Genomic DNA, 12790 nt, shown 5'->3' with positions numbered 1-12790 from the left:
TAATCTCTGTTCTTTCACATACAATGTCAACACACAAAATAACACCTAGGTCTACTAGCAGAGAAATCCACACCATAAAAGACGGAGAAACACAGGGCAGCAGATACCCAATTACCACCCACAGACTTTAAAGTGAGTGTTTAATACAAGAAAAGCAGACAAGACAGATTTTTTTTCAGAAAATTAGAAAAAACAATTTCAAAGTACCAACTGGATACTCTAGAACTCGAAAAAAAAAACAAAACCCAAAAACACCAAAACCTACTAAAGATGATAGATAATTCAGTGAATGGATTTTAAAAATTAGACACAGCTTAAGAAAAAAAAATAGTAAACTGTAACACGGTTTCAGAAAGAAATATCCAGAATGAAGATGAAGAAAAGGACAGAAAATACAGAATAAAAAATGGTTGAAAGTTTTCTAAAACTGGTGAAAATTATTTTTAGGTCATTAAGTTCATGCTGAACAAGTCCACAGCACATAATCATATGTGCTGACATAATCCACATAATCCACACTGTGGGAAACTTAAGACAAACCATTATCTTCAGTAACTTGCAAGGACAAAGGGAGAGGAAACGGAAATCTAAAGATTAAAGAGACTCCAGAACCAGGCCCATCAACCAGAGTATGTGGACAACTGGGTCCTGACTCAAATGAATGTCCTTGGGGAAAACCACTGCAAGATCTGTAAGACAACCTGAACACTAATCGGATGTGATGATACTCAGGAATTATTGTTTTTCCCTGTTCCATTTAGATTTAATAATGGTTTGTGATTTTGTTAGAAAAAGTATCTTCTGGAGAAACAGATTTACAGATGAAATGGTAGAATGACTGAAATTTGCTTCATACAAAAAGGGCAAGTAACAGGGTTATAAATTAAGCACAATTTGCCAAAAGTGTTGAAATAAGTGACAGATTCATGCAAATTCATTGTACTTTTCAGTTTACTTTGTTCAAAATTCTCCACAATAAAGTCTTATGGAATTATTAGTACACCTGATCATCTTTACTATTTACGTGTGCATTTTCGTTGCTTCTGTGGAGTCTTTGTTTTTGCCTATTACTTACAGATTTGTAGATCTTATGTATTACAAAGATTAGTCCTTTTTCAGTAATTGCCAGAATTCTTCATTTTGTTTATGGCTGTTTTGTGGCACAGCTTCTATTTTAAAGTAGTCAAATTTATCAATATATTCTTTTATCAGTGCATGTCATACTTGAAAAGACATACTTCCCTACTTCACATTTATAATGTTCATCCACGGTTTCTTTTAGTACTTTAGGATTTCACTTTCTCCACCTCCACATTTAAATCCCAACTCATCTGGAATTTATAAGAGTGAGAATGGGATCAAGCTGCACCCCCCCATAGCTATCAGCTGTCCCAACACAAATTATCGAATAATCCATGTTTTTACTGATTTGAAATGCTGTGCTTAGGTTACTGAATTCCCACATATATCCTGAATCTGTTTCTGGGCTGTTTCATTGACTTGTCTATCACAAACCAGCAGCACTGTGTTTCACTTACTTATGTCTTATACTGCAGTAAGTTATTTACCAAATTAAAAATTTCTCCTCGCTATTCCTGTATGATTATTCTTTGAGACACTTCTGATGACTTTCACATTTAAAAATCCTTATAGGAGGGCGCCTGGGTGGCTCAGTGGGTTAAGCCGCTGCCTTCGGCTCAGGTCGTGATCTCAGGGTCCTGGGATCGAGTCCCACGTCAGGCTCTCTGCTCGGCAGGGAGCCTGCTTCTCTGCCTCTCTACTTGTGATCTCTCTCTGTCAAATAAATAAATAAAATCTTAAAAAAAAAAATCCTTATAGGATTTTAATTGATTGCATCATTATTAATTGATAAATATGAGTAAAACTGTTACCTTTATACTAAGCCTTTCTATACAAGAACAAAAATCAATTTTTCCAGTAATTCAAACCTCTTCTATCTCTTAGTAAGCAAGGTGTCTTGATTTACGGTGTCTGGTACATAGTAAACATGGTTACTGAATGAATGACCCTATTGAACCAGTATTTGGGGACTAAGTATCATTATTAGAGAAGTCTGGAAACTTTAAGAAATCAGTGGAGCTTATAAACAGAATACCTTTTGGATGTTACAGAAAAAAATCCTCATTAAAACGTTTAATCACTATCTTTTTTCGTACACCTGTACAAAAATTTGCATGGATATTCAGAATGACCCTAAGTACAATTCCAAGGTATTCTCAGAAACATAACAAATACACACCCATAATTTAATATTCATTTATCATAACAAGTCTCTCTTAAATCCTACTCATTTGAAAATTAACGGTTCGAATGGGTAGATAGAAGAAGGAAATCATTAGGTTAAAAAACAAGCTAACAGATTATTGCATTAAATTAGGAGATGTAGGGACGCCTGGGTGGCTCAGTTGGTTGGGCGGCTGCCTTCGGCTCAGGTCATGATCCCAGCGTCCTGGGATCGAGTCCCACATCGGGCTCCTTGCTCCGCAGGGAGCCTGCTTCTCCCTCTGCCTCTGCCTGTCTCTCTGTCTGCCTGTGCTCGCTCACCCTCTCTCCCTCTGTCTCTGACAAATAAATAAATAAAAAATCTTTAAAAAAAAAAAAAATTAGGAGATGTAATTGAATGAATTAAGCTAATGGCAACAGGAATAGAAAAAGATTAACCAAGCAAAGGGGAAAAAACAGAGCCTAAAAGGTCCCAGGCTTTGGACTATGGTGATAGAGAATAATGGCACTAACCACAGAAAAAGGCAAATTATGAGGTTAAGTAAATTTTAAGGAAGAAGATCATTTTAACTTAATGCAAGCTGCACTGGAGGTGAGGACACAGGACACAAAGCCCAGTGCACAATCAAGATCAAGTACGAGCAGGTGGGACTACAACAACGACTGGTCTTGTCATATGCCCAGAATGGATGATGAAGCTATGGAAATCAGTGTTACCTGAAAACTGTTTATCTGAACCCATCTTACTGGTTAACAAAAATAAGCAAAGTGCTACTGCTCACCATTAATACAAATGTAGTTACTTCTTTTAAAAAAAAAAAAAAAAAGGGTAAATGATGGGGTGCCTGGGTGGCTCAGTCGGTTAAGCGTCTGCCTTCTGCTCAGGGTATGGAGAGAAGTCCGCATCTGGCTCCCTGCTCAGGGGGGGCCCTCTCTCCCTCTGCCCCTACCCCTACTTGTGTGTTAGCTCTCTCTCTCTCTCTCTCTCAAATAATCTTTATAAAAAAAAGGTGCATGAAGAAAAATTAAAAAATAAATAAAAATAAGAAAGGTGAATGAGTCAAATACAAAAATATGCAAAAGGTATTATGGTTCTCTTTTCAAAAAACTCAATTACACAAAGTTAAAGGAAACCAGTCAGTATTGATAACTGAATTTTATAATCAGTAATGCCAAGAAATCAAGCAGGGAAACTCCAAAAATGTTTACTGTTGGGGTCCATTACAGAATGGGAAAGAAGGGGATATGAAGGGACATTAGCGCATAAATCATTAACAAACAGCCCTTCTCAATCACCGAAATTGTTAATGAAGAATAGCAAGGTGAAGCTTGGCTCAAATTTGGAATCCTTTCGGACTCTCTTTTTTCCCCCTTTGTTTGGTTAAATTTTTCTATTTCTGTTGCCATTAGCTTAGTTCATGTCTTGATTACCTCTCCTAATTTACGTGAAGCTTGTGCAAGTTTTATATTGATGTGTGTATTTATAGATTTATGATAAATTTTTTTTTTAATTCTTTATTTATTTGAGAGAGAGAGAGAATGGGAGAGAGAGAGAATAAGAGGTCAGAAGGAGAACGTAAGTCTCTGCTGAGCAGGGAGCCAAATGTGGGACTCGATCCTGGGACTCTAGGATCATGACTGAGCCAAAGGCATTTGCTTATCCAACTGAGCCATCCAGGCATCCTACAATACACATGCTAGATGGAATTAAAAAAACAAAAAAAACACAGGCTTTGAGTTTCAAATTCCATCTCACGACACCCGTCAGCTTCATAATCCATCTTTTACTATTAATTTTTCGGGCAGAGAACACATCAATGTGTTATTTTACGCCACTCTCTAAGTCCATGCGTAAACTCAGCAAAGATTCATTAAAACTCTAATCATTAAAACGTATTAATTTAAGCCAAATACCAGTAATTTTGTAACAGGAAAAGTTTCAAAAATGTAAGACTTTCACCATACCTAACAATTTAGCAAGTTAAAGAATTTTGGTAACCCAAAACGTAACACACACCTGATCTGTAATCTTGTCATTAATTTGAAGCCATTTTATTTTACAGCATTCCATCACAGTAAGTTTTCAATCTATAACCTATATTTTTTGTTAATTTTGCCTTGGCCTATTCTAAATTAGGTATTTTGCCATGCTATACTGGCTTCAAAGTAGAACATTTATTATTAAAGGTTAATCTTTCCAATACCCTCTTTTAAAATGCTTTAGCTCTATGTGCTAACAGCTTCGAAACTTTACCACAGGGGAGGATAAGTTTAAGTGCATTTATCTAAGAGTGGACAGAGAAAGTGAATAATGCCTTTAATCTAGCTTTGACTCCACTGAGTTCTTACAGGTGGGTGGGATACACATACCACAGATGACATATGAACAGTATATTTTTAAATAACTTGTGGTGATTTTACACATCCTGTATTATACATATTACGATTAAAGATCCTATATAAAAGAGACATTTTCTGGGAGTTGTTCCATGGGAATTCCAGAGGAACGTTGTAATGTTTATATTCTTTGGACTATGTATCCCAAGTAACTGAACTCTGCATGAAACCAAAATAAGCCTTTCAAGTATTTAAAATAAATTTTCCAACATCATCCCAAGGTGAAAAGTGATTTTTGGTTATACTTTCATTCCAAGTATATATTGCAAAGAATTTTTCATTAATAAGGCTTTACATGAAATTGTGTGTCAGGACCTGATATTTCCTGATAACTTTAAAAACTATTTAAACCTTACTTCCTTATTAAATATTAAAAAGAAAAACTCCTCTGAGGTATATGAGGGTCAGCTTCTGGACCTTCACGGAAAACTGAACAGCCAAATTTTATCTGACTTAATGATGAGATCCATGGAACTCAAACTTGCAAAAAAGGAGCACTGATCTAAAACTAATGGGTATGAACAGATGAATCATCTAAAAGCACTGCCTTAATTTTTATTATTTTTACACAAAAACCTTCAGTAGCTTACCACTGAAAACACACTCAACTTCCTTAAATTGCCATTGGCAGTCCTTCGTGATCTCACCCAACCTTAACTCTTTTGAGCATCCCGGTAAAAACTGCATCCCAACCCACCCAAACTGCCAGTTCACCAAATACTCTTCCCTCTTCCTGACTCCTCCTCGGGCTGTCCTGTGATTTCCCAAACAATAAGCCCTATGCCCTTCTCTGTCTACCTGTACTTTCAAGATCTACCTGAGTCATTCATCAGTGAGGCTTTCTTTGATCATCTCAGGCAAAAATGATTTATTTGTTTCTACAGCGTTCTGAATGTTGCACTCCTACAAGGTTTCCCGGAGGGACTGAACGGAGACTGAGGACAGCTACTCACCAACCGAATGCCAGACTCTGGCAAGTGCAAAGTTGCCACATGGGCAAGCTGTGACTGCTTGGTTGCTCTTCCTGATGGCTTTGCTGCGATGTTCCCTGTGCTGGCTTAAAAGACACAGGCAAATGTAGCTTTTCCCTACTGTGGCACCAGCAGGCTGTAAGGAATTGAACAGAGCTGTACTTTAAAGGCCAAGGAATTTCTAGGAACATGACATAACTTGAAACAATTCTAATTCTGTTCTCACATGACTATAGCCCCTGAGCAAAAGGAAGAAGGGGCTCGTAGTAATGACAGCAGGAAGTCCTACTTCGACTGTATTTTCTCTTCTCCTCTATGATCCCTAGAGATTTGTGAATGAGAGAGATTACAGATTTTTTTCCTAGAATGCCTCTGGCCAATTCTCTAATTTCCTAAGGACTGGAATTATACCAGTGGACCATAAAATCCGGAACGAAGTAGAAGTGAAATTGATCTGATCTAGGTAGGCTCATATCCAAATTCTTTCACATACTTAGCAAAAGTTAGATGAAGGCGACCCAATGGAAGCTGAGTAACAAATAGCTAGAAAAGAAACACCCTGAACAAATCTTCTTCCTGACCTTATCACTACAATCAGTTTTAAGAAGTGGCAATGACAAGTGCAGATTCTCTCTAATATGCAATAAAAACCACGTTTTAAGAATTTGGGAGATGATACAAAGAACTTATGAGAAAACATTAAATTTGCTTGTAGTCTATGTTCAGTTGACTTGAACGAAACTTTAGATTAAAAGATCTTTTTAAAATTCATCACATAATTTAATCTCAGCCTGAAAAGTAACACAAACCTACAGTGTCCAAGTTGTTATATAGATTATAAAAAAAAAAAAAAAAGCCAAAACACACTTTATGTGCCTAAATGATCATTTTAGGCTTAACACCAACCTAAAAAAGAAAACGTCCAATCAAATATCTGGGATCGTCTCATTTAGAAACTCTAATGTAATTATGCTTTTTAAACCTCTTTTCAATTCCTAGTACAGATTCTAGCCCAAAAGAATCAACCTAACTGAAGAACAAATGAAAAATGGCTTTTCAAAGAACTGTATAAAAGAACGTTGCTACTTGTCTGTATAAAAGCACGTCATACATATATGCGAGAATACAGCTATTTGTCTGCTGGTTTCGGATGTAAAATCGAAACAGCAGAGCCACATGAGCACTCTGAGAACCCCGCTGCTTCATAACAATTCTATTAGTGAGCCCCCCAAAATAATCCCAAGCAGAGCTCGTTAGTTTCTGACCTAAACTGTAAATCTGAATTCTGAGTAGCAAGAATAACTTACGTATCACAAAAAATAAAAAATAAAAGTAACACATATAATGTGTCAGACTCTTGACCTAGCACTTTCCTATGCACCTCATGTAATTGTCAACAAAAATCTGAGAAGCAGGCACTATTATTGTCCCCCTTTTACAGAGAAAACAACGGGGGGCCCTGAGAGGCTATTAATTTACCGGGAAGCCATTCTGGCTCAAGTCCCCTGTTTTGAAGCACTACTCTGCTGGCTTCTAAACCTGAAAGTCCACAGGGAATGTATGGAAATTATATTTCAATACGTACCTGCTTTAAACAGAAAGAAAGGAGGTTTCAAAAAATAAGAAAAAGAATACTGCAAATATCATATAGTAGAAACAGGGTTTTATTTTTGAAGACAGAAAAAGTACCTAACATTCTAGAATACAATGTACCAATATTTTTATGTATCTGGCTTAGAGTACCGTGAATGTACTGACGTATCCGCACTCGTATCTTTTAAAAACATGAACCTTTTTGGAAACCTGCTTTAATTTATATATGAAATAAAACAGGAAAACCTGTTTTAATTTACAGGTGATTAAGAATACTTTGCTTGAAGAATATAAAACTACATACTAAAGGGTAATAGCAAATTCTGAAGCTTTATTAAATTCAATGACTACATATGTACATACCCAAAGTCCTTTTAAATGATTTCCATCCGGGGCCTAATGTTGATATCAATAATGGTTTGATTCTAAAACTGATTTTTTACCTCTTGCTTTGTATAGTTTATCTAAAGTGCATTCCAATCCTCTGTCACCCATTCCTTGGGGCAGACCTTCTAGGTGCCGATGGATCTGAGGCTTATCAGGCTGAAAGCTCCCAAAACTTCAGACGAGGAGGAGGCCCAGTGAGAAGATCATGAAAAGGGACATCGGATGACAGTGGGCATCTATGAGTGTTTCACACCCGTTCTTCCAGGCGCCCCAAAGCGCATGTTCTCGGGGGAAACCAGTTCTTAAAGCGAAGGAGGAGCCATTATGCCTGAGTACTAACTGTTCTTTTCCCATTGGTGTTTGTGTCATTTTCTTGACTGCTACTTTTTATGGATTCCAGCAAATTTTTAATTCTTTCACTTGCAGGCTTCTTCCTTTTCTTCTTGGCAAGAGACACACTATTTACCACTGAAGGAAGCAGCAGCGTTGCCAGCCCCCAGGGCCGATTACTTGATGGAGAAGGGCGATCTTTATCTTCCTGACTTAAAATCCACGCACTTTCTCTGGCCAGATCTACAAATTTTTGTAGCTGGCTCTGATTTACATTTTTGCTGATGTTGAGAGAAGTTTCAAAAGGATTCTGAATATGCAGGGGAGAAGACTCAGGTTTGTTTTGTTCCCTTCCCTGCAGATTATTATAAAGAAGAAAAAATGTATAAATATATGAAAGGCTCAGCTAGAACAATTTAGTCTAATAAAATGTCAAAGACAGGGAAAATACCAGCATTTACTTTACAGAGTAAAGAACTGCTTTCCTAAGAGAACTGGGTATGTGTGCACGTCATGTGTGTGTGTGTGTGTGTGTGTGTGTACTTCTGACAGGGTTTTACCACTGTAGTTCTGCGATTTTTTTTTAGAGAAATATAAATTAGGTTTATAGCTATGGATGATGATGCTCAGATGGGAGTTATCTAGACTAACTCAATCAACAGAAGTATTTTTAAAGTATCAACTGACCTAAGAGGATAAAGCAAGGAAGGGAAAAAAGTGAAAAATAACAGAAAATAAAATGAAGACACACTTATTTTTGAGACTTGCTAAAAACAAACAGAAGCACACAAAATTAGAATATCCTTAAGTTAAATACAGTAACTAACGTTTCCCAAGAATTAAGTCAGAAAGGAAGAGAAGGAACAAAAGGTTATTCATTATTCATTATAAAACAATGCAAGTTTTCTATTATATGCCTAAAGATCCAACTTCTATAAGCCGCTGACAGGTAAGGCCACACCCCATAGAAATAAAAGAAAAGCTGGGGCGCCTGGGTGGCTTAGTGGGTTGGGCCTCTGCCTTCGGCTCAGGTCATGATCCCAGGGTCCTGGGATCGAGCCCCACATCGAGCCCCACATCGGGCTCTCTGCTCGGCAGGGAGCCTGCTTCCCTTCCTATCTCTCTGCCTGCCTCTCTGCCTACTTATGATCTCTGTCAAATAAATAAAAATAAAAAATCTTAAAAAAATAAAAAATAAATAAATAAATAAAAGAAAAGCTAAAGCTGTGATTCATCCGACCAGCAGTGATGCATTAGTATATGTAATCTTCTCTTTCAAATGATATCACACATATTACTAAAATAGTAACAAAACACAGGGCCATGATTCTCCAATGTGAGCAGCACCTCTTTGTTCCCTAACTGCTCTCAAGCCCTGCCCAGCAGGGGTCCTGCCTATCCATCACCCCTGAGGCCCAGGGGTCAGAGGACAAAAAGGATAAAGAACTTCATGTGATCAGTGACCTTCCTCTCATATGGAATCTAAGCCATAAGAGCTTGCATTCCAGAGCTCTGTGTCCCCTCCTTCTCCGTTCCCCACACTTTTCTGTTGTTGTTGCTGTTAAACAAAATCTCCATAAGCAGGATAAGAGGCAAGAATGAAAAAAGGAAGAGGTAAATAAAACAACAAAAGAGAGTATCTGATTATATGTTTTATGTAGCCAATCTTACAATGGTTGTAACCGAGTACCCAAATGCTAAACAGAATAAACCCAAACAAAGAGCTACCTCAAGTATCCCTCATTTGGTAAAAAATTTTGCCTAGGATTCTGCTCTGGATTTTCTTTAAAAAAAAAAAAAAAAAAGTCTCTTATTCCAGCTACTCATATGAATCCAAACCATAAATTCATTTGCCCAAATAAATTTAGAGCTCAAATTGAGAGAATCACTAAAATCAAAACGGCTGGGTATCCTACTTCTTCCATGAACACAAAAGCAGTTTAGTAAGAAGTGTATATAAAATTATCTTTTCCAGAAGATTTTTCAGAATATATTCCACATTTTGAAGGAGGCAGTATTAGATGCTGAAAGAGCTGGGTTTAGCTCTTCCAAATAACTAGATGAATGATCTTACATAGCTCCTTTAGGCATCGATTTCCTTATTAGTATCTCTTACTGTGGAGCTGAAATATAAAAACATGTTAGAGCGCTTTGAAAACTAATTAAACACTAGTACAGCAGAAGACCACTTAGTCATTAAATATTAAAATATTATTTACCTGTCGAATATTTATGGAATTTTTATTGAAAGCGAAATTGCCAAAATATTCAAAAAATTCTTTCAGTAGTGATTCTGTAAGAAAAATAAAACAAGGAAAATAAGAGGAAGGTCTATTTCAATTAAAAACAAAGAAAAAGGAAAAAAAAAACACCTACCTAGTGTTTCTGTGTTTCCTGAAGGTTTAATTCTATTCAAGTCACTAACAAACGTACAGTTGTGGCCTTCTATTATGCATTTATCTTCTGCACCTTCAAAAAACAGAAATGGAAAATTTTCACATTTCAAAGATATTGTCTACTTCAGAAAAGGATTCGATAATTAACTAAATTGAAGTTACAGATTAATGTATCCTATTATTAATGTTATACATATTTACACTGAATAGGATTTAAAACTCCTTACCAAAAAGATTTGAGACTAATTACAGTACAGTGAAATTAGCATTACATTTTTTTTTAGCATGCTGAAGTTGTCTATCAACAACCCAACAATTCTTTTTTTTTTTTTTTTTTAAGATTTTATTTATTTGACAGACAGAGAGCACAAGTAGGCAGAGAGGCAGGCAGAGAGAGGGGGGGAAGCAGGCTCCCTCCTGAGCAGAGAGCCTGATGCGGGGCTCGATCCCAGGACACGGGGATCATGACCTGAGCTGAAAGCAGAGGCTCAACCCACTGAGCCACCCAGGTGCCCCCAACCCAACGATTCTTAATCTATCTTTTGAGGTCATCAGTTTTTCAGTTATAAACGAAAATGTAGATAGCTCCCATCCTTCACCAACTCAAATGTTGGCACTATCTTTGATCAAAATATTGAATTTCCTCTCCATTTCTATCTTCATCACCCCTTCATACATGTATTTGCAACAACGACACAAACTGAATGGTCTAAGAGTTTTGAAGAACTTCTGGTGATTTCTAAAATGCAGTATTCTGGCAAAAGTAGAATTCACAACCACAAAGTAAACAGCACCCTAGACTTAAGCATTCACCTCTTCTTATAGTATCTGTATCTTCAGAAGGATTCATCCCCTTCATGATAAATATACAGCCAGCATGAAATTCCCCACCCATTCTAACCTACCTTCCACTGCACAGTAAGCAGGCAAATTCTCACTCTTCGAAAATCGGATCAACAGCCACCTCATCTGAAAGCATTTCCCAACTCCAAGTTGGCCAACCTCCATTAGTTATTTCACACTCCATGAGCACTTAACTGACTGTCCTGTGATTGTGTATGCATGCTGCCCACGCCCCTACCCCAGTCTGGGATTACAAATGTCGCTGTCCCATTCGCTATTCCCCCTCTCCACATCCAGTCTAGCCACAAATGTCTAGCATACAGCAGGCACATAACCAGTAACCTGAATGATATTTTGAAGGGATTAAACATAGAAATCAGAAAGAGATAGATAAGGGTCCTTCAAATTTTTGTCTCCCCTTTTATTGGTCGTTTTTTGTATTTTTCTTCTAGCAGAACTATTAAGAGGTCCAAACGTTCCAGTATGCCAAGACAGTATGTAAGACCTGGTCACTAACAGAATTTCTCAAGTTACTCTAGATCCTAACATATTAATTTTATGTATTTTTAAAAAATATTTATTTATTTAGAGAGGGAGAGAAAGAACATGCACATGATGAGAGGCAGGGGGAGAGGGAAAGGGGAAGCAGCCTCTGCTCTGAGCACAGAGCCTGATGTGGGGCTCAATCCCAGGACCGTGAGATCACCTGAGAGGAAAGCAACAGTCGGATGCTTCAGTAACTGAGCTATCCAGGCACCCCATATATTTATTTTAATAGCAAATTTTATGTCCTCTATTACATTACTTAAAGCACCCTGAAGAACTTATACTCGGTTATACTTAGATCTATTTTCCTTTAAAGATTTTATTTATTTGAGAGAAGGAGAGAGAGAGAGTGTGTGTACAAGAGAGCATATATATGAACGGGGTGGGGGTGACGGGGCAGGGAAGAGGGACAACCTCGATTTCTGACCATGGAGCCTGATGCTCTGCTCAATCCCAGGACCCTGAGATCATGACCTGAGCCGAAGTCAGATGTTTAACCGACTGAGCCACCAAGGTATTCCACACTTAGATCTATTTTTTATGGGACCCAGCCACATGTTTTACTCTTTCAAATTATCGACAGTTATATTTCTTGTGACATAGTGACAGTCACATATATTGATGTTCTTTTAGCTGTTTTGTCTTTTTTCAGGAAGGTATTTCCAATTAAAGCATTATAGAAAAATGAGGTCCACATTAAAACATTTCAAGAACTGTACAATAATGAAAAACCGAGACTGTCTCTGTGACCGCTACTTTTCACTAAAAGGGTTAACAGAGTGTATTAAAACTTGAAGGACAAAAAAAGTATCCTCTGATTTAAGATAGGGCCATCTTTGTTTTTTCAAAATTCCTAAGGCATTCAAACCTAGCAGCTTGGCTGTCAAGTCTTTCCCCTCCTATCGTCTCTGCCCCATTTATCTACTGTAACACCTAGACAACATGCACACAATCCAATATAATAGCCACCAGCCACATGTGGCTATTAAAATAAAAAATTCACTTCCTTGACCACACTAATCATACTTCAAGTGCCTAAGAGCCACAAGTGACCAGTGCCTACCCTCCTATGTACAATATGGA

General features: G+C 37.4%; 1 protein-coding gene across 4 annotated transcripts in view; it reads right to left on the bottom strand.

The window, feature by feature from the left end:
* Positions 1-396: 396 nt before the first annotated feature.
* MTPAP (mitochondrial poly(A) polymerase) overlaps positions 397-12790 on the bottom strand; it is a 34848-nt gene continuing 22454 nt past the window's right edge. The window contains exons 7-12 of one of the 4 annotated variants that reach the window (XR_004385466.1): positions 10299-10391; positions 10142-10215; positions 7569-8277; positions 5839-5934; positions 5595-5748; positions 397-1331 (exon numbers count right to left, since the gene is read on the bottom strand). Coding sequence is in view for 1 of the 4 variants with exons in the window: in XM_032881600.1 (XP_032737491.1) it covers positions 7915-8277; positions 10142-10215; positions 10299-10391 (530 nt within the window). In the remaining 3 variants the exon portion in view is untranslated. Of the gene's footprint in view, positions 1332-5530; positions 5749-5838; positions 5935-7253; positions 8278-10141; positions 10216-10298; positions 10392-12790 lie in introns of those variants that run through there. The other 3 variants (XR_004385465.1, XR_004385467.1, XM_032881600.1) reach the window with 3 other exon arrangements.

This window comes from Lontra canadensis, unplaced genomic scaffold, assembly GCF_010015895.1.
Source record: "Lontra canadensis isolate GAN:19392208 unplaced genomic scaffold, GSC_riverotter_1.0 scaffold76, whole genome shotgun sequence".
NCBI lineage: Eukaryota > Metazoa > Chordata > Mammalia > Carnivora > Mustelidae > Lontra > Lontra canadensis.
This window is presented reverse-complemented; position numbering and strand designations above follow the sequence as displayed.